The sequence below is a fragment of the Acomys minous genome, assembly GCF_964271855.1.
Source record: "Acomys minous genome assembly, chromosome: 19".
NCBI classification, from domain to species: Eukaryota; Metazoa; Chordata; class Mammalia; order Rodentia; family Muridae; genus Acomys; species Acomys minous.
In genome coordinates this window covers 62,283,800-62,305,495 of record NC_140499.1, presented here as the reverse complement: position 1 = coordinate 62,305,495, position 21,696 = coordinate 62,283,800, and the positions used below count along the sequence as shown (strand labels likewise).

The 21,696-nt window shown below is 41.5% G+C and overlaps 1 protein-coding gene across 32 annotated transcripts in view; it reads left to right on the top strand.

Annotated features, from left to right (window-relative positions):
• Positions 1–21,696, top strand: part of UBAP2L (ubiquitin associated protein 2 like) — a 59,020-nt gene that overhangs the window by 6,568 nt on the left and 30,756 nt on the right. For 14 of the 32 annotated variants that reach the window (XM_084769898.1, XM_084769894.1, XM_084769897.1 and 11 more), the window contains exons 3-11: positions 893–970; positions 2,087–2,197; positions 5,857–6,058; positions 6,415–6,510; positions 10,848–10,893; positions 11,532–11,644; positions 14,744–14,803; positions 17,517–17,569; positions 19,125–19,210. In XM_084769898.1, the coding sequence (XP_084626024.1) occupies positions 893–970; positions 2,087–2,197; positions 5,857–6,058; positions 6,415–6,510; positions 10,848–10,893; positions 11,532–11,644; positions 14,744–14,803; positions 17,517–17,569; positions 19,125–19,210 (845 nt within the window). The remainder of the gene's footprint in view (positions 1–892; positions 971–2,086; positions 2,198–5,856; positions 6,059–6,414; positions 6,511–10,847; positions 10,894–11,531; positions 11,645–14,743; positions 14,804–17,516; positions 17,570–19,124; positions 19,211–21,696) is intronic. The other 18 variants (XM_084769908.1, XM_084769909.1, XM_084769912.1 and 15 more) reach the window with 3 other exon arrangements.

Here is a 21,696-nt window from a genome sequence, read left to right as displayed (position 1 = left end):
GATACAGATATGAGTTAAATATTGAATTGAGCCCAGTGGTCCAATATATTGAATATATAAGACTAGCCTAAATGTCCTTGTATGTTCTACGATGTTTACTTTTTTAACCCCTTTCCCTTCCCTTTTCTTAGTCATGGTAGGTAGCCCTGGCTGGCCTAGTACTCACTATGTAGCCCAGGCTGACCTCAAACTTGGAATCTGTGTGTCAGCTTTTGTGTAATGAATTTAGACATGTGCTGTCCTCATGGGTGTGGTTTTTTGTTTTGTTTTTGTTTTTGTTTTTTAAGATAAGGTTTCTCTTTTGCCCTGGCTGGCCTTGAACTCAGATACCTGTCTGCCTCTGTCTTTTTAGTGCTGGGATTAAAGGTGTGCTCCACCTCAGCTCTTTGTTCAGTTTTTTAAATTAAGTTTTTGTACTGAGAACCCCACAGCTTTGAGTAGTTTTGGTAAACATTTGATCATTGGGCTGTCTCTCCAGTCTTGTTTTTACTTTTTTAATTTTGAGACAGGGCTTCATAAAATTGCCTAGACTGGCCTTGAACGCACTCTGTAGTCCCGCTCAGCCTTGAGCTTTCCATCTTCTTGCCTTCACCTCTCAAGTAACAGTAACTGGGATTGCAGGCTTGGATCACCAGACCAAGCTGCTTTGGAATTTGTAGGGGAAGTTGCATTGTTGAAGATTGAACCTAGAGCCACACACATCCTAGGCAAGTGCCTTACTATTGAGTTTCATCTGCAGCCTATTGCTGTGGTCAATTTTCTTCTTTCTTCTTTCTTTTTTTTTTTTTTTTTAATAACAAAAAAGAAACTGGGGTGGTAGTGAGTAAAGATCAACTGTTTAGTTCACTCTTACCTCTTGGTTGAGGTTTCTTGATCCTGTCTCAATTTTTAGGCCACTGCAGAGCAAATTCGACTTGCACAGATGATTTCGGACCATAATGATGCTGATTTTGAGGAGAAGGTGAAACAAGTAAGTGTCCTACTAGTTTTCTGTGAAAATATTAGAATGAGCCAGGCAGCGGCAGTGCACGCCTTTAATCCCAGCACTCGGGAGGCAGAGGCAGGTGGATCTCTGTGAGTTCGAGGCCAGCCTGGTCTACAAAGTGAGTCCAGCACAGCCAAGGCTACACAGAGAAACCCTGTCTCGAAAAACAAAAAACAAAAAAAAAAGAAAGAAAGAAAAACAAGAAAATAGCAGAATGAGAAGCAAGGTTAAATGCTGGGCAGGGAGAGGACTCGGTGGGGAAAGTGCTTGGAGACCTGAGCTTGAGTCCCAAAAGCCTCGCAAATCATGCATGGGAGCAAAGATCTGTACTCCTGGTCCACTTACTGTGAGATGGGTGGTGGAGACAGGAGAATCCTTAACTCCTTTATTCAGTGGTGGGGACAACAAAAGAGAGACTTGTCTCAAGATGGCAATACAAGACTGATCCCAAAGTTGTCCTGTAACCTTCACATATGGGCTGTGGTACCCACATTCCTGCTGTATACACATCGCACACACCGAGAAAAATAATTATATTCATTGATAGTTTAGCTCATAGAATAATTGTTTTCATTGTGTTATATACTGCATTCCTGTGGATAGGTACCATGTCCAAAACTTTTTTGGTTTGGGTGTGTTTCTTCTGACACACCCAGAATCTTTTTGTTTTGTTTTTCCCCTTGAGACAGGTTGTCCTGGAACTCATTCTGTGGACCAGGCTGTCCTCAAACTCACAAGAGATCCGCCTGCCTCTGCCTCCCAAGTGCTGGTATTACAGCTGTGTGCCACCACACCTGGCCACACCCAGAATCTTGTGCATACCAAGTACATGCCACAGTCATACCTTACCACCTATGTTCTCAGCCCCTTGGATCTAGGAAGTAAGGTGGAAAATGATAGGTAGAGCAGGAACTTGTGTGTTTCAACCTGTTTCTCCACTTGGTGCTTAATTACTCTGAATATTTTTGACTCTATCTGTAAACCATAGGTGTTAAATTTTGCTTTGTTCAAATATAGTTGGTATCTCATTCCTTCATCAGCTTTCCTCTTAGGAGTATAAAATTACTTATGGTTACTGATTTTTTCTTTTCCTTCTTCCAGTTGATTGATATCACAGGCAAAAACCAGGATGAATGTGTGATTGCTTTGCACGACTGCAATGGAGATGTCAACAGAGCCATCAACGTTCTCCTGGAAGGAAGTCCAGACACGGTAGAGTGCTGTATAAGTGTTTTAGAGTGTGGGGTCCGGGGTCGGGAGACTAGTAATAATTCTAAAACAGCTTGAGGGCAGATGGTCTTAAACCAACATACCTTTTCTATAGAGATTGTGGCAGGTTAGAAATACTGTACCTTATAGACACATCCTCTTCATAAGAGGTACGGGAGAAAGCAAGTGAAGTCAGTCTCTTCCAAGTGGTCTGGAGTAAGTTGTTCATTCCACATCATTGATTTCAACTTGGAAGCTTGGGTTGCTTTGAACTAGAAGGACTGCTTTGCGGTCTTGATTACTAAACAGGGAGGAATTCTCTTCGTTTTTGTGCTGACAAGAAGTCACAAATTGCTAAATTCTAAATTGACATTCTTACATCATTATCTTTATATTAACTTACTGTGTCATTGTTTGAACTTAGTTTTGATGTGTTAATTAAAAAAAAAACCACTATATTGATTGATTTCCTGGATCTGATAGAGAATGTCTTAGAGGATGACTTGCCTTGGAATTTAGGCAAGCTGCCCTCATTTCTTCTTCCCACTGAATAAGAGTTCCTTTTTTTGGGGGGGGGGGTTTCAAGACAGGGTTTCTCTGTGTAGCTTTGGCCATCCTGGACTCACTTTGTAGACCAGGCTGGCCTCGAACTCACAGCAATCCACCTGCCTCTGCCTCCCGAGTGCCCGTCTCTTTTTTTTTTTTTTTAATTAAAAAAATTATTATTATTATTATTTTTTTAGTGTTTGTCTTTAACAACAGAACTTTGCTTTGTGGCATTGCTATACTACTTATTAGAGAACTTGAATGTGAACAGATCATTTTGAAATATTTTTACCATACTAATCTTAAACTGAGGATTTTTGTTGGGATACTGTTCACTCTTTAAACTTTACTCCGAGTGCTGGGATTATAGGCGAGCGCCACTGTGCCCAGCCTAGCTCTTAGATTCTTTTCATCATCCTGTTCCCTGAGCTGTGGTAAGGGGTGTTGTAGATGCCCTACTTAGGGCTGAGTACTCAAAGTTAGCTATTCCCAGCACTCTGGGAATTAGCTGACCAGTTAATGAGTCTCCCTATCAGCTGTTGCCCATTACAAAAAGAAAGAAACAAAGAAGTTACATGTTTAGGGCTTGGTATGATGGGTATTTTAATCCCAAAACTAGGGAGGCAGAGGCAGAGAGTTATCTGTAGGTTTGTGGCCAGCTTGGTCTACGTAGTGAGTTCTAGGACAGCAAGCGCCATATGAAAAGACCCTGCCCCAGCTGGACGCGGTAGCACATGCCTTTAATCCCAGCACTCGGGAGGCAGAGGCAGGTGGATTGCTGTGAGTTTGAGGCTAGCCTGGTCTACAAAGTGAGTTCAGGACAGCCAAGGCTACTCAGAGAAACCTTGTCTTGAAAAATCCAAAAACAAAAGAGAGAGAGAGAGAGAGAGAGAGAGAGAGAGAGAGAGAGAGAGAGAGAAGATCCTGTCATAAAAAAGGAAAAAAGTAAATATGTAGAAGGCAGTTTGTTTTGTTTTGGTGGAGTTTTTTGTTTGTTTGTTTTGGTTTTCTGAATCAGGGTTTCTCTGTGTAGTCTCATCTAGAGTAAGTTCTAGGACACCCAGGACTATTGTCTGGGAAATAACAAAAACTTACTGATTTATTTTTTATGTTTGTTTGATTTTTAAGGCAAGGGTCTTTATCTGCTGAACTATCTCACCTGTTGTCCTTATGCTTTTTAAAAAGTTTTTCTGAGCCGGGTGTGGTGGCGCACGCCTTTAATCCCAGCACTCGGGAGGCAGAGGCAGGCGGATCGCTGTGAGTTGGAGGCCAGCCTGGTCTACAAAGCGAGTCCAGGACAGCCAAGGCTACACAGAGAAACCCTGTCTTGGAAAACAAAAAACCACACACAACACACACACACACACACACGTAGGTGTTCTGTTGAGAGCTTTATACCTCCCAGCCCTATATTTAGCTTTTGTTTTAATTTAAAGATGTATTAGAATTTCTTAGTCCAGTTTCCAGTGTTCTAGTGCAGATATAGCTATAGAGTTAGGCTTTATAGGCTGACGCTTAGCATCAAATGACACACCCAATGTGGAATAGTGCATTGGAAGAATGCATAGGAGGAGCTGCTACTTTCTAGGTTAATACTTGTGTTGGTAAAATTGCTTTGTTACTTTATTTTAAAAAACAAAAAAACGGGCTGGAGAGATGGCTCAGTGGTTAAGAGCACTGTCTGCTCTTCCAGAGAACTCAGGTTCAGTTCCCAGCAACCACATGGCAGCTCACAACTGTCTATAATCCCAGCTCCAAGGGATCTAATGGTCTCAACCAATGTACAAAAAGCAAAATTAAATAAATTATAAAAAAAAACAAAACAAAACTACTTTATGTGTATGGGTATTTTTCCCTGCATGTGTATCTGTGTCGTATGAATGCCTGGTGTCCTTGGAGGCTAGTAGAGGACATCAGAGTCCCTGGAAACTGGAATTACAGATGTTTGTGAACTGCCATGTTGGTGAACCTGGATCCTTTGAAGACCAACAATACCTGAGCCATCCATACCCAGCCCATGCTGGACTACTTTACTAAAGGGTTGTAGGCGCTTTAGAATGTAATAGTATGCCTTTGTTTTTTGTTTTGTTTTTTCCCCCTTTGAGACAGGGTTTCTCTGTGTAGCCCTGGCTGGCTATCCTAGACTCGCTATGTAGACCAGTCTGGCCTGACTCTGCCCTCTGGAGTGCTGGGATTAAAGGTGTGTGCCGGGCTGGAGAGATGGCTCAGCGGTTAAGAGCACTGGCTGCTTTTCCAAAGGTCCTGAGTTCAATTCCCAGCTACCACATGGTGGCTAACAACCATCTACAATGAGATCTGGTGCCCTCTTCTGGCGTGCAGGTGTACATGCAGGCAGAATACTGTACAAATAATAAATAAATAAATAAATAAATCTTTAAAGGTGTGTGCCACCACACCCAGCAGTGATATTTTATATTATGCCTTATAAAATAATTTTTACTTGACTTTGAGAGCAAAAGTGCTTGGATTGAACCCAGGCCTTCATACTTGTATGTGTTCTACTGTTGAGAGCTTTATAGAGAGTTTTGTTTTTTCTCTAGTTCTGGTAAATGTGATTTATAGGGACCTGTCACTAGATTCTTAGACTAAAAAACCTGAGCTGCTAACTGCGTAGAGCTTTACAAGTGACCCCTCCATCTATTAGCCAGCAACTGTGAGTGGTGAGTAGCTGTTATCTCAGCTTCTGGAGCTAAGGCAAGGGAATTGGAAATTTGAGTGTAGCATGTCCACCATAGTGAGACCACCCCACTCCCTCGTCCATAAAGCAAGTGTAGCACTAAGTGTAAGAGTTGAAGTTCTATCTGTACTCTGCATTTAAACAGAAGTAAAATAAAAAAAAATTTGTTCCTTTGTTTTTTGAGACAGAGTTACTGTGTGTAGCCCTTCTGTTCTAGAATTCACCCTAGACCACACTGACTGTGAACTCCTAAGATCCTCCCACCTCTGCCTTCCAAGTACTGAGATTTTGGCCACCGTTGCCCAGCTCAAAATTTCTTAAACTATGGATCCTGAAAAAATAATTGTACTAGTTTTCATCTTTAATATACAAATTGTAGTCCATACTGACTAGACATGAGTACTCTTCCTTTCTTTAGCATTCCTGGGAGATGGTTGGGAAGAAGAAAGGAGTCTCAGGACAGAAAGATGGTGGACAAACTGAATCTAATGAAGAAGGAAAAGAAAATCGAGACCGGGACAGAGACTATAGTCGACGACGTGGTGGGCCACCAAGACGGGGGAGAGGTGCCAGCCGTGGACGAGAGTGTATGCATGGGGCTTTATCAAAACCAGCTGTGGGTCAGTAATGTCTAGACTCCAGGGATGTGTCAGGCCTCTGGTAGGCAGGCCCCTGGAACTATTATATTACCTCTTTGCTTTTCTTGCCACCATCTGTTAACATCTTGGCACCCTTTGCATGTAGCCTTTCCTACATCAGTTATTTATATGGCATTGAACAGCCATGTAGTCATTTGTAAAGTTACGTGGCTGAGCTCTCTGCTGTGCCTCATCACTGTTCCTGAGTGACCTTCATGTTCCATCCTGTCAGGTCATGTTCCCTTAGTTTTGTCTCCTGACACTGTATTCAATATAAGGTATATATTTTTATGTATCTTAACTGACCTTGTTCTGGCTGTGTGTGTTTTATATTTCAGTTCGGGGCCAGGAAAATGGATTGGATGGCACTAAGAGTGGAGGGCCTTCTGGAAGAGGCACAGACAGAGGCAGAAGAGGCCGTGGCCGAGGCAGAGGTGACAGTTTTGAGGGGAGGTGATAGAGAAATCGCCACGAAATAGTTACCTAACAGTATATATCTGTGCGGGGTAGGATGGGAAAGGGAGACGACATTGTGGCCTTCTTTGGGGCGGGCGTTTCAAGGCAGGGTTTTCTTGTGTGGCTTTGGCTGGTCTGGACTTGCTTTTTAAACCCGGCTGGCCGCAAACTCACAGAGATCTGCCTTGCCTGCCTCTGCGTCCTGAGTGCTGGGGTTACAAGTGCCTGGCTTAGTTCTAGTCTTTACTGCTATGGACTACATTTGCTTGAAGGCCTGGTAGTGTGTGTGAACGCCTCTGTGTGTGTGTGTGTGTGTGTGTGTGTGTGTGTGTGTGTGTGTGTGTTCGTATATAGGTGGGGGTGGGGGTGGGGAATCAGAGGTGGACCCCAGATGGTATTGTTCACCAAGCAATTGCTATTACATAGTTTTTTATTTTTAAAGTTAGATCTTTATTATATCTTCTTTAAAACTCTTTTTTCCTAAGAAAGACTGCATTGGTGATAAACAGGGAGCTCATGAATTCTAAGTTCCTTTTTTCCCCTCCACCTCTTCCTCCCATTCATTTTCCTGACTCTGTTCAGAGTTTCTGAGGTGTGTAAGGGGTTTGTTTGTTTGTTTCATGGTTTTTGTTTTTTTATTTTACTTGCACATGCTGGGCAAGTAGTCTTCCCCAGAGGCCAGTAGAGCGCATTGGATCTAGACTTAGAAGATCACAGATAGCAGTATATGGTGGCACACACCTTTAAATTAGTCCCAGAATGCTAGAGGTAGAGTCAGGCTGATATCTTGAGTTTGAGTCCAGCCTGGTCTACAGATTGAGTTCTAGGAGAGCCAGAGCTACGCACAGAAGCCCTGTCACAAAGTAAAACAAACACAAAAAAATAATCAAGAGATTTGGGAACCACTTTGTAGGTTCTAGGAACCAAACTCAGCTCCTCTACAAGAGCAGGAAGCACTTTAACCACTGAGCCATCTTTAGCCTCATCATTTATATTTTTTGTTATAAGTAACATTGTAATAGGCATCTTTATTTATAAGTGGCTGCCTTTTTAAAAAGGTGTATGTATACTATGTTCTGCCTGCCTGTACACCAACACTCCAGAAGAGGGCACCAGATCTCATTATAGCCAGTTGTGAGCCACCATGTGGGTGCTGGGAACTGAACTCAGGACCTCTGGAAGAGCACATAGTGCTTTTAACCTCTGAGCCATCTCTCTAGCCCCTGTGATTATTTCTTTAGGATAATATTTTAAAAAGTGGCTTACAGTTCGAGGCCAGCCTGGTCTACAAAGTGAGTCCAGGACAGTCAAGGCTACACAGAGAAACCTTGTCTCAAAAAAAAAAAAAAAAAAAAAAAGTGGCTTACAATGATTTTAATACTTTTTTTCCCCCTTACCCTGGTAGTAATGCTGGAGAATGCTAGGCAAGTGTTTGTCACTGTATTATTTCCCAGCTCAGAGTCCATCCTCTCCACCTCACCCCCAAGTTAAGAGATATAAAAACTTTTAATTACATTTTTACTTACATTGTGTGCTTATATATGCGACACTTAGGTGGATGCCGGAGGGCCTCTCCACCATATGGATCCTGAGGATTGCACTCGTCATTAGGTTTGACAGCAAGTATTTTTACCCAATCAAGTCATCTCACTAGCCTTTTTGTTTTGTTTTGAGACTAAGTCTCATTAAGCAATCCTGGCTATGTAGACTAGGCTGGTCTGGAACTCACAGAGATCTACTTGCCTCTGCTTCCTGAGTGCTAGGATCAAAGATGTGTGCCACCATGCCTTGCTATGTTATGGCTTTTAATGCACTTTACTAAGTAATTTCTAAACAGCTTAAGCAAAACTATCAGTTATTTTCAGTAAAATGGACATTGTTGGTAATGATGGAACAAATTATTATGAACTCTAAATGTTTTGATTCTGACCGTGTTTCATAAATATCACACTGAAGAAATAAGGAGACATGCTACAGGTAAAGAAAGAAAAATTTTAAATCTTTAAAAATAGCCACCTTGGGCAGAGTGTGGTGGCGCACACCTTTAATCTCAACACTCAGAGCAGGCGGGTCTACAAAGTGAGTCTAGGACAGCTAAGGCTACACAGAGAAACCCTGTCTCAAAAACAAAACCCAAAAAACCTAGCTTTTATCATAAGATAACCACTAGAAATGCTTCATGTAAAAAAAACAAAAAAACAAAAAACAACACCACCACCAAAAAAAACCAAATGAACAAAAACAAAAAAATCAGAGATTGCAGAAGACCTGGCACATGATGGTTCACTATCATCTCTAGCTTAAATTTCAAGAGATCTCATGCTTGCTTTGACGTCCTTAAGTTACTTGTGCACACACGTGATGCAGGAGTGATGGTGCACTTTTAATCTTAGCACTGAGGAGGTAGCGACAAGTGCATCTCTATGAGTTTGAGGCTAGCTTATTCACATAGCAAGTTCCAGTTCAACCAAGGCTACATAGTGAGACCTGGTTCTCAAGAACAATCAAATAAATAAAATATTTATTTAAGCAGTCAAAACACTCACCAGAATTGTAGTACAGCTTAATGGCAGTGCTGGTCTAGCATGCACAAAGCCCTGGGTTTGATACCCTGCATTGAGGGGAAAGTATGCACAGTTTCCACAAAAGAAAAAGTTACAAGATAAGGAATAACAAATATTGAAACATTTTATTTAACTAAATTCACATTTATAGGTAAACAAGATGATATATCTCTTGTTTATCAGATTTTGGCCATTAAAAACAATCCAAAATGTTTTGTACAGAGCAGTAAGAATGCTGAGGACAAGAGTAGTCTACAGAGACCTTCCTCTCTGGCCAGAGCAGGTGGGGTTTCAAATTTGCGTCTCTCAAGATTTTCAGTCCTGGGGCCTGGAGAGATGGCTCAGTGGTTGAGAGCACTGTCTGTTCTTCCAAGGGACCCAGGTTCGGTTCCCAGCACCCACATGGCAGCTCACAACTGTCTGTAACTCCAAAATTTGATACCCACAGACCAATGCACATAAATTAAAATTAAATAAAATAATAATAAAAAAAAGATTTTCAATCCTGGCATTCACCTCTGGCTGTTTTTCCTGAGTAACATCAATTATGTTATTTCTAAACTGCAGGAGAAATTTTGAGGGGGGAAAAAACCAAAAACCTTTCGATTTAAGACTAATGTCAAATCCTTTAAGTTTTGTTTTGTTTTTTGAGACAGGGTTTCTCTGTGTAGCCCTGGCTGTCCTGGAGTCCCTTTGTAGACCAGGCTGGCCTTGAATTTAACAGCGATCCACCTGCCTCTGTCTCCTAAGTGCTGGGATTAAAGGTGTGTGCCACCCGGCTCAAATCCTTTAAGATAACATACTTTTGTCACACATTTCTTTGCTCTGGGAGATGTGACTCTCTCAGCCTTTTGCGAGATGGTCTTGTTTTTATTGCCTTCTTCCCCAGGTTTTCTTCTCTTTCTGTTCCTTGATATTAGCCAATTCCACTTCGCTGTGTTTGTTTTTGTTTTGAGACAGGATTTTCTCTGAGTAGCCTTGGCTGTCCTGGACTTGCTTTGTAGCCCAGGCTGGCCTCGAACTCACAGACATCCACCTGCCTCTGCCTTCCAAGTGCTGGGGGTAAAGGCGTGCACCACCACTGCCAGGCTTGCCAATTGCACTTTGTATTTTGGATAACTTTTCTATAATGAGTTTGTAAATTCATTTGGGAAATTGCTCTCTGTTTACATTTAGCATCATCAGGCCTAGATGTGGTCGCAGTGCTCTGTTTTGAATGGGTAATATCCCCAACCAAGGACTTAAGCAGCTAACATCTAACATGGCAGGGTTCCTCATCTCTTCTGTACATTCAGCCCCACTGCTCTAGAATTGTCAGTAGCAATTTCATAAACCTTTTAAGCAAACAGCTCCTACCAGCCAAAATGTCACATGGAATTCTGTCTGGAACAGCCCAAGAATCCAGCTGGCCTCTTTTTTTTTTTTTTTTTTTTTTTTTTTTTTGGTGAGACAGAGTCTCATTGGTCTGGAACTCACCCGTGGGTTGTTGGGGCTGACCCAGGGGTCTATAAAGTTAAAGTTTTTCACTCTTAGATATGAAGTACATTACCTAAGCTATCTCTCTCCCCCTCAGCAGTTTTGGCCAACTAAACAGCAGTTGACAGCAGTGGTTGTCCTGTGTTAGATTAACTGGTATGCTCCATGGGATTGAAAGGAGGGAAGTTTAGTAGTGAGCACTTGGCTATTCCAAAGATGTCTTGGCTGGCTTGGTGTTCAATATCAACTTCTAAAATATGTCTTTTTTTCTGCAGGTAGCTCTGGTAGGCGGGGAGGAAGGTTTTCTGCTCAAGGAATGGGGTAGGTTTTATTGGTTGTTAGTTTTTCACTCTGAGAAACAAAGAGAACCTTAGCCAAAATGCGATCAGAATGATTTATAGACTTGCTTTTTAAAAAAGATTTATTTATTATTATGTATATAGTGTTCTGCCTGCATGTACATCTGCACTTGAGAAGAGTGTACCAGATCTCATTATAGATGGTTGTGAGCCAGCATGCGGTTGCTGGGAATTGAACTCAGGACCTCTGAAGAACAGTCAGTGTTCTTAACCGCTGAGCCATCTCTCCAGCCCTAGACTTGCTTTTTTGAACTGATGTCTGCTATCTTTATAGCCTACCCCAGCTTTAAGTTTACAGCTCTTTTGCCTCAGCCTCCCAAATGGTCGTATCACAGGTGTGCACTGTGGCACCTGACTGATGTTGTGTAGATTTGTGCTCATTTTTCAGATACAGACATTTACGGCCTGGATCATTTGTATATAAAACTTATGCTATGTCGTTTTTCGTTGGCTGATGAAGAAAAATATGTGAGATGTATAGAATGGGGAGTGACTGATCTCTGTTAGGAAGGAAATAGTCAAGATTGATTTATTTGCATTAAAGTTTGCCTAATCTGATAATGAAGTTAGGAATTCTGAGACTTTGTCTCTTTTATTCAGAACCTTTAACCCAGCTGATTATGCAGAACCAGCCAGCACTGACGAGAACTATGGCAGTAGCAGTGGCAACACATGGAACAACACTGGCCACTTTGAACCAGATGATGGAACGAGTAAGTGACTTTTCTAGGAATTTATTTTGTTTTTAGGGGGCAATGAGGTTGTAGATTGGAAATCAGGGTTTGTGCATAAAAAGCAAATGTTCTACTCATTCTTGGAAGTAACTTTGCATGAAGCATTTCTGTCATCTTATTTTAAGGTTATTTTTAGATTTAAGAACAGAGATAGGTTAATATAGGCGTAAAGATTTAAATTAATGTGTATAGTATGGTTTGTCATGGTGTGTGAACATATTTTATGTACTAGTTCGTTTGATCACTCTTTAATGAAGTAGCCAAGTAGATTTCATGTGTCCTAAGCTGGCCTTCAAACTCACTATGTAACTAAGGATGACTGTGAATGACTGAACTGTTTCTCCTGCCTCCATCTAGCCAGGAGTTATATATAGGTGTACACATACACCAGACACCTGCCTTTAAAATAGGCTTTATCACCACCATCTTAATAATAAAGCTTAAGATTGAAGGAGAGGCCAGGCAGATGGATCGCTGTGAGTTCGAGGCCAGCCTGGTCTACTAAGTGAGTCCAGTCCAGCTACACAGAGAAGCCCATCTCTTGACAACCAGAGAGAGAGATTATGGATTTACTAGTGTTTGAATTCATTACTACTTGACTCTAAAACTTTTATGTTCTTTGCATTATTCCATTTGACTGCTTCTAGCACTGAGTATATTTCCTAGTGTTCTGTGTTAGGGTAGTTTCATCTTTTGGGTATAATTGAAATAATCAAGGTTCTAGTCAAGATTGACAGGGCCCAGAGTCAGAGTCAACACTTGATTCATTTTGTGATACCAAAATAGAAAGCCAGGCATGCCTGGTGGCACACACCTTTAATCCCAGCACTCGGGAGGCAGAGGCAGGTGAATCGCTGTGGGTTCAAGGCCAGCCTGGTCTACAAAGCAAGTCCAAGACAGCCAGACAGCCAAGACTACACAGAGAGACCTTGTCTCAAAAACCAAAAAAAACATAAAAAAAAGGAATGATGCTCTTTACAAGATTTTTTTCTTTTTTAAAGATTTTTTAACTTATTATTATTTATACTGTACTCTGTCAGCATGTGTACCTGCAGGCCCGAAGAAGGCACCAGATTTATTATAGATGGTTATGAACTACCATATGGTTACTGGGAATTGAACTCAGGCCCTTTGGAAGAGCAGCCAGTGCTCTTAACCTCCCGGCCATCTCTCCAGCCCCATGAAACCCTGTCTTGAAAAACAAAAACCACTAGGTATAGTGTAAATGTTGTAAGGATATGTTTAGGCTTATGGGGTACGACAAGGTATGTTCAAGACTGAAAGAGAAGGTGCTGTTTTTTGTTGTTGTTTGTTTGTTTTGTTGTTATTGTCTGGGTTTTAGAGACAGGGCTTCTCTGTGTAGCCTTGGCTGTCCTGGACTCAATCTGTAGACCCAAGGTGTTGTTTTAAGGGGAGCAACCCCAGAATATAGAGTGTCTAGGTTTTTGTTTTGTTTGATTTTTCATGGTGCTGGGGATTGGACCAAAGCATTTTGCATGTAAAGCAAGAACTCTGCCTGCTCCCCACCCCCACCCTAGAGCACCTTGCTGTCTTGTGACATCATCTAACTTCTCCAGTCTGAGCTGCCTTAGGAGAGCTTGTGGGTTCTCCTTTTGACAAAGAAATCCGGATTCAAAGGGTCTGAAATTTTAGGTTTGCTGACACACTACCATTCAAATTTACACACACACACACACACACACACACACACACACACACAGTTTACTATATATTTATTAAAATGGTGTTGGGTAATTTGTTTGCATGTATGTGTGTATACAACATTCATGCCTTTTGCCTGTGGAGGCCAGAAAAGGGTCTTTGATCCCTTGGTACTGGAGATTGGATGGTTATTGACTGCTGCTGTAGGTGCTGGAAATTGAACCTGGTCCTTTGGAGGAGGCCAGTGTTTGTAGCCACTCGCTCTCTCAAGCTCCCTCTTCTTTTTTAAACTTTTAGTATTTCCCATGAGTGATGGCACAGAAGTCGAAGTGTTAAAAAAAATAAATAAAGTGGACATCTTACTAAGTTTCCGTAGTGATTTGGCTAGAAATGATGGGGTTCTTTGTTTTTGTCGTGCTGTTTTTCTAGATAGGGTTTCTTGGTATAGCCCTGGCTGCCCTCGAACTTAAGCTGTAGACCAGGCTGGCCTTATTAAACTCAGAGCTGTGCTACCCTCTGCCCCTTGAGCACTGGAATTAAAGGTGTATACCACCCCTGCCTGGTTTAAATGATGTTTGAACTTAGTGTATTGTATAGGTTTTTAGGTTTTCAGTATAGGTTTTCAGTTCATTTTTTGTTAGTTTTGTAGAAGCAATGGTATCATTCTCAATATAAAAAATAATTACTGGGGCCCTGGAGAGATGGTTTAACTGTTCTTCCCGATGCTCTGAGTTCAATTCTCAAAAACCACATGGTGGCTCACTACAACCTATAATGTGACCTGATGCCTTCTTCTGGGTTGTAGGTGTAGCTTTTTAATCCTTGGGAGAAAAAATAGTAGAAATTAAGGTAGTAGCTTTTAGTTTAGAATAAAAACTTTTGAGAGTGTGTGTAGCGGTTGTGACTCAGCCCTTATCTTTTGTTTTTTTGGGGGGGTTGGTGGAGTTTGAGTTTTTTTGAAACAGGCTTTCTCTGTAGCTTTGGCTGTCCTGGAACTTGCTTTGTAGACCAGTCCTCAGACTCACAGGTTTGTCTACGTGTGCCTCCCTGATGCTGGGGCTATGTGTGCCACCACCATCCAGCTCCCCACCCCCATAGGTGTTGCAGATTTTACAAGTCAGTGCTGTCTGGCTAGAGGGCAGTGATAGGTGATGCCACACAGTCCTTCGTGTGGAAGGACGGATGGTAGCTTCCTGTGCTCCTGTTGTCAACTTCATGATGTAGCATATCTTTATGCATGATCTCTTACGTTTTCATAGAGCAAACTTCAAATTCCTTTTTTAATTTAAGAAATAATTCAAATCTACCTTTAAAATATCCACAGGTACAGTGGGGATTATGTATTGGGGGCAGATGTTCTTATTCACAAGCAAAATTTCACTGGTTGTTTTTTCTTTTCTTTTCTTTTTGTTTCAGGACTTGATTTCATTGGGGTTGAGGGGTCAAATTATCCCCGAAAATTTGAGACTGCTCCTGGTATGATACATCCAGGCGCCTAATTGCCCCGGATATTTTTAAAGATTTTTATGAATTGAAATATCTGTGGATATGTTATTTTTCTGTCTTTCTGCTTTTTTCCCCCTACCGTTATCTTTCATCTTCTGTGCCCACATTTCCCTCTCCAAAATATATTCATTTAGTCAATATTTGCCGTTTACGTTGACAGCTTTGTGTGGTAGAACATTTCCACCTTGCTGCTCTGGCCTCCTTAGCTGTGCCCACACTTCTGGTACAGGAGAGCAGCAAGCATAAGTATCCGTAGCATTCCTACCTTAGTTCAGGTCAGCAGAGCACAGGAGGAAAAGTGATGTACAAAGAGCCCAGGCTAGGAACTTTTTAGTGAGATCTAACTCCAGAATTACAGGAAGTGCTAACTCATTTGGGGTTTCATTTATGGAGGATGACACAGATGTCAATGAGGAGTAAGAGAAGAACCATAAGAGTGAGAGGATATGCTTTGTGACCTGTATTTATATGTAGAAGATAGTTTCTATTATTAAATATTTGAATTTTTTTAGGTGGTTTCGTATAGTTGTTAGAAAAAATACATTACGCATGTTAAATATATTATATATAATATATTGTACTTATAGCCTTTTCCTTAATGAAATAGAGATAGGATCTTACTATTGTAGACCACCCAGTTGGCTTCAATACTCTTGTGTGTGTGTGCATACATGTGTGTACACATGTTTATGTCCATCTGCATGTGTATATGCACCTGAAGCTCACAAATTCACAAGCCCCAGTAATGCTGTTTCTGTCTTCCTGCTGCTGGCGCTGGTCTCATGCCTCTGTGCTAGGTTTTGTTTTTGTGCTGCTGGGAATCAAATCCAGGATGTTGTCCACTCTAAGCAAGCATGCTTCTAATGAGCCAGTGCCCAGCTGGTGCCCAGCTTCTGTGTGTCTGTTGGTATCTGGCTCAGGTTCTCATGCTTGTATAGAAAGATTTTACCTACTGGACCATCTTTCCTTGCGCTTGATGTCCTTATGCTACCTTCAAAGTGCTGGGAGGGGGCATATTCAGCCATTTGTTAATTTTTTAAAAAGATTTATTTATTTTATTCATTGCATATGAGTGCTTTATTTGCCGAAGAAGGCATCAGATCACATTATAGATGGCTGTGAGCCACCATGTGGTTGCTGTGAATTGAACTCAGGACCTCTGGAAGAGCAGGTGGTGCTCTTAACCAGTGAGCCATCTCTCTAGCCCCTGCTAATTCTTTTTTGTTTTTAAATTAGATTTTTTATTTTATTGAGATAGAGGTCTTACTATACAGCCTTAGCTGGTATGGAATTGCATATAGACCAAGATGCTCTGGGTCTTAGAGAGTCTCAACTTCCTAAATCCTGGGATTAAACGCGCTTGCCACCACGTCCAGCAACTCCTTGTTAATCCTGTACGTTAGTGTTCTAGTAGAAGAGAAGAATCCTATTTCTCAAAAAATGTCCTTATGAGAGATACTTTCTTTCCGAGTTTATACTATGTGTGAGACAAATTGTGAGGAAAAGGAGCGTTCCATAGAATTGGCAAAGCTCTTGCTGTCCAAGCATGGTGACTGATCTGGATCCACAGCATCTACCTACGGGCCACATAGAGGTAGAGGCTGCCTATATATATCCCAGAACTCTGGAGGAGGAGACTGAATCCCCAGTGCAAGCTGCTAGCTGAACTACCAAAATAAGACCAGCCTCAGGTTGACCCAGAGACCCCGCCTCAGTAAAACAGAGTGACACAGGAAGATAATCTGAAGGCGATCTCTAGTTTCCACATGCATGTAAACACTTACCAACACAAACATTGTTTCTTGACATGTGAACAGACATAAATCTCAGAGAGAGGGGGGAGAGAAGCAAAGTTGCCCAGGTAAATAATCTGGAAGTGGACTGATTGTGCATAGAACTTTTCTGTGCCAGCTGTTTCAGCTTAGAAGAGGAGGAAAATGATTTCCTACATGGTCTGTACAATGACCTTGCCTGGTCAAATGCCATATTCTCTATAAGTAGGATTAGGATAATAGCTATTGTACATACTTGATTTTAATTTCATCATGTATCTCCCAAAAAAGCACGTCTCTGTAGTATTCCCTCAAGTTACTGGCTTGAGTCCTTAAGACGTATGAACGTGACTTGTCCTGACTCTGCTTTTTTAATCATTCTGATTGCGGATAGGCCCTTTATTCTCTATCCAGCTTCAAACCTCCTCATTTCCCTTTCACTGAACATGTGCCACCTTTTTATATTCCTCTACTGCTGGCGTCATTTCTCTTCAGATGACCTTGCCTTTTGTTTGCTTGTTTTTATATAAAATTAATAGATGTTGCTTGCATGTTCTGGTTTGAGTTATTTGCTACTATCTCGTTAAGTGATTGCTAAGACAAAGACACTGCATGGCATGTTGAGTCTTGGAGGGGGGGAGTGTAGGAAGTGGCCTTGGGCAGGCGCACGGATGTTTATCTGTACCTCCTTTTATCTGTCTTTTCCACTATAGCTTTCTGTGACCCAACTGAAAGTGGCTCTGAAGTCATAATCTTAATAGCCTTTTTACTTCAGTGTTTGTGAAGAGTGCCCATCTCTCAAGTCAACAAATTCTTTCTGATTGCTTGTCAAAAATGTTAATGCAGTATTGTCTAGTATATTTTATAATGACACTTTAATTTATTTTATCTTCTTTCCCCCCAATTCCTAGGTGCGTGGAGGACTGCAACAGAAGAGTGGGGGACAGAAGACTGGAATGAAGATGTAGGTATTCCTGGGCTATTCCTGACCTAAGGTGTTCTATCCCCGCCTCGTGTTTACGGATAGAAATGGATGTATTTCTTCCTTTCAAAATGCACTGCTAAGATTCTGACCTAAAACTTTTACATCCAAAATAGTGTTCTGAACCAGAACACTTCACATATGTTATATGAAGGAGACTGGGCATGGGCAGGACTCTGTGGAACCACACTGTGGAAAGGGCAAGTGCAGGCGTGTAAGTCCAATACCTGAGTGTCAGATTAACCCAGCAACAGAGAGTGGTTGGGTAGGCACCAGCAGTGCTGTTAGGACTGGGAACAAGTCAATGGTGGAAGGCTTGCCTAGTGTGTGTGAGATCTTGCATCCAAATCCTACCCCTGCACAGAAATTGCTGTTAGTTAAGCAGATGGTAGGGAGTGCATTGAGTACCTGTTGCTGATGGCGTGCGGCTCTACCTGGAGCCTTTGCATTATTTGGTATTAAGTTGTACAGTGAATTGGCAGTGGGTTGTTTGGGTATCTAAGCTTTAAGCTTGCAATTCAGTTGGCTGTGAAACTTTCATTTACCCTGTGCCCAACTCTGCAATTGGAGTGACTGTTCAGTCAAGCTCAGTATCTGCCAGCTTGATGTGACTTGGAAAACTTATAACTGGGCGGTTTGTAAAGAATTGTTTTTTGCATATTACCTAAGTAAAAAGAATTTTACCTGTTCAGAGTCAACTTCTGCCATGAACTGTGGTTTTCAGTGATTATGGGTAAACTTCTTTTAATTTTATGTCTGTTTTCTTTTATATAGGTAAATAAGAAGGTAGCTTTGTCAAATTGTTTTGGATGTCGGTCTTAGGTTTCTAAAATTCCAGTGCACCAACATCATAGGGTTATGATTTTCTTTATAGCTGAGCTAAATAGGGAAATTTGATTTATATTCATAAGGACTATATATGGGAAACAATGTTTTTTGTTTATTAAAGAAGATATTTTAATCAAGTAAAAGAAACAAACCTAATTCAACTCTTACTTAGGAAGAAAAGTTATTCCCTTTAATTGGTTACCTATTTAGATGCCTTACAATTATAGTCAATATAATGCAAAACTTTCATATAGTTAAAATTCCTGAAAAGATGTTACTTGACCAGCACTTGGACCTGAACTGCTCAGTAGTCAGGAATTAATGTTATTTATTTCTTCATCTTGGCCATGCTTTTTCTTTCAGTGAGGGAAAGAAAATGGTGGAACATAAACGCCTTTTGGGTAGAGTAGGAGTTGGGAAGTGTAATGAGAAAATAAGAAATTGCCTCAATAAATATGACTAGCACAGAGTTCTTCCCGTGAGTTCAGTCTCTAGTATGACTGTTACATTTTATTGTGTTCTTGGTTCTAGTCTTTGCTTGGATAAAATCAGTAAGCAGGCTTGAGATGAACTCATTCAGGAACCTCAGGGTAGATAGTTATTTTCATTGAGTTTTCCTTTTTTCTTGTTATTGAGTTTTCTTTACATAAGGCACATTTCTCTCTTTAACCTTTGTGACACTGAAAGTAACTGATTCCTCTCTTTCCAGCTTTCTGAGACCAAGATCTTTACTGCCTCTAATGTTTCTTCAGTGCCTCTGCCTGCGGAGAATGTGACAATCACTGCTGGTCAGAGGCAAGTGTGTAATAAAATTGAGTATCTTTTTAACACATAGGTTCCTTTTGATTAAGGGATTTAAAAGGTTTTTTGTTGTTGCTGTTTAAAAGGTTTGTTGTTGTTGTTTTTGTTGTTGTTGTTGTTGTTTTGTTTTTCCCCTTCGAGTCAGGGTTTCTCCATGTAGCCGTGGCCATCCTGGAACTCACTCTGTAGACCAGGCTGGCATCAAACCTCTACCTCCTGAATGCTGGGATTAAAGGCGTGTGCCACCACTAGCTGGTTTAAACAGTTTTAAGTTAGTATACTAAGTAGTTCATATGCTGTAGTATTAAATTTGAGTCATCTCTAAAAATATATATATGTTTTGTTTGTTTGCTTGATTTTGTTGTAGTTGTTGTTGGTGGTGGTGTTTTTTGTTTTTGTTTTGGGTTTTGAGACCAGGAACTCACTTTGTAGACCAGGCTGGCCTGGTACTCACTGAGACCCGCCCACCTCTGCCTCCCAAGTGCTGGGGTTAAAGGCATGCGCCACCACTACCCATCTCCCTAAAATAATTTTAATTTATCTTCATGTGTGTTATCTTCATGTGTATATACCACATGTGTCTGAGTGCTTAGGAAGGCCAGTAAGATCCCCTGGAACTGTTAAGTGGTTTTGAGCTGTAAGCCATGAATGTGGAGAACTGAACTTGAGTCCTGTGGAAGAGCAGCAGCTGTTCTTACTTAGCCGCTGAGTCATCTCTCTAGCCCCCAACCGAAAATAGTTTCTTAGTTATATAGAGCAGTTAGTCTTAACCAGCACTGAATATGTAGCTTGTTTTGAAGTAAGCCAGAGAAACAAGAGTTAAGGAAATTATTTTTAATATACTTCTGAATTTTGCAGTCCAACTTTCATATTCATGGGTTCTTCATTCATGAAGTTGGCCAACCATAGTTTGAAAATAGTGAAAGGCCAGGCGTAGTGGTGTACGCCTTTACTCCCAGCACTCGGGAGACAAGAGGCAGGTGGATCGCAGCAAGTTCGAGGCCAGCCTGGTCTACAAAGGGAGTCTAGGACAGCCAGGGCTACACAGAGAAACCCTGTCTTGAAAAACCAAAAAAAGAAAAGAAAATATTGAAGTAGCTGGTCATACTGGTGCACTCCTTTAATCCCAGCACATGGGGGGAGAAGCAGGAGGATCTCCCGAGTTTAAGGGTCAGCCTCATCTACAGAGTGAGCTCTAGGACAGCCAGGACTGCATAGAGACTCTCATCTCAAAGGGGCGAGGGTGGTAAGCTCCCGGGCCTACTTACTGAGCCAAAGTTATCTGATATGGCCATGAGGAATTAAATCTGATTGATTGAAGGGACCATAGTAAGACTGAGGCTGTGACAGTTTTATTGAGAGCAGTCAGGCCTCATAAGTTTATTAGATTATAATGACAATTGCCAGGATCAAAACAAGTAGTTGCCAGGACACAATGTTTGCACGATATACAGGGTACATAAGATTCATGGCTTAAGTCCTCCCAGGCTTTCATGCTTCCTTGACTACGAACAGAACATACAGAGAAACACAAAGCATTCTGAACGCTTCACTGCCTGAGCTACTTCATTGGTCTCTTAAGAAATGGAAGGCACATAGTGCCCCAGGAGTCATGGGCTCTTAAGGCAGCTAGGCCAGTCCAGTTCCATGGTTCCCAGTAAAGATGGAAAAGAGCCGTATCTGTACTGAGCATACAAATAGAGTGAGGATGACTTAGACTGTTGCAGAGAGCCCTGCGTGGTGTCACAGACCGTTTATCCTAGCACTCGGGAGGCAGAGGCAGGCAGAGCGCTTGAGTTCAAGGCCAGCGTGGCCCACAAAGTGAGTCCAGGACAGCCAAGGCTACACAGAGAGAGAGAGAGACCTCTACAAATGTAGAGGTTCCCATCATCTTCCTGAAATTTGAGAGTTCACTGTAATGACTCAATGCAGTAAAGTGTTTTACTTATTACTGATGTATTATAATCTCAGAAATAGCCAATGTAGAAATACACAGGGCAGTAAAAGAGTATGTGAGTGTGTGTGTACTGGGGCAAAAAAGCATGTCCTATTCTCCCCGGGCCTCTAGAAGATCTCTAAATCTGTTTTTGAGTTGTGGGGCTTTTGGTTTTGATTTGGTTTGGTTTTTTAGACAGGGTTTATGTGTGTAGACCAGGCTGGCCTTGAACTCAGAGATCTGCCTGCCTCTTCCTTCTGAGTGCTGGGATTAAAGGTGTATGCCACCACTCCCTGGCTTAGTTCTGAGTTTTTAATAGATGTTTAGCCAATGTAAGCATAACTTGTGAAACTACTAGCAATTGGTATTTTATTTAATTGTTTGTTCTCTCGTGGGTGTGGCTGGTACTGGGTACTGGGAGAAGCTGAATAATCTGATTTTAGTCTTTCTAGTGATGGTATCCTTACGCTTCTATGTTATAAATCCACCTGAGGGTGCTAGTAATCTAATGTGGTCTTTTGTTCTGAGACAGGATTTTGCTATT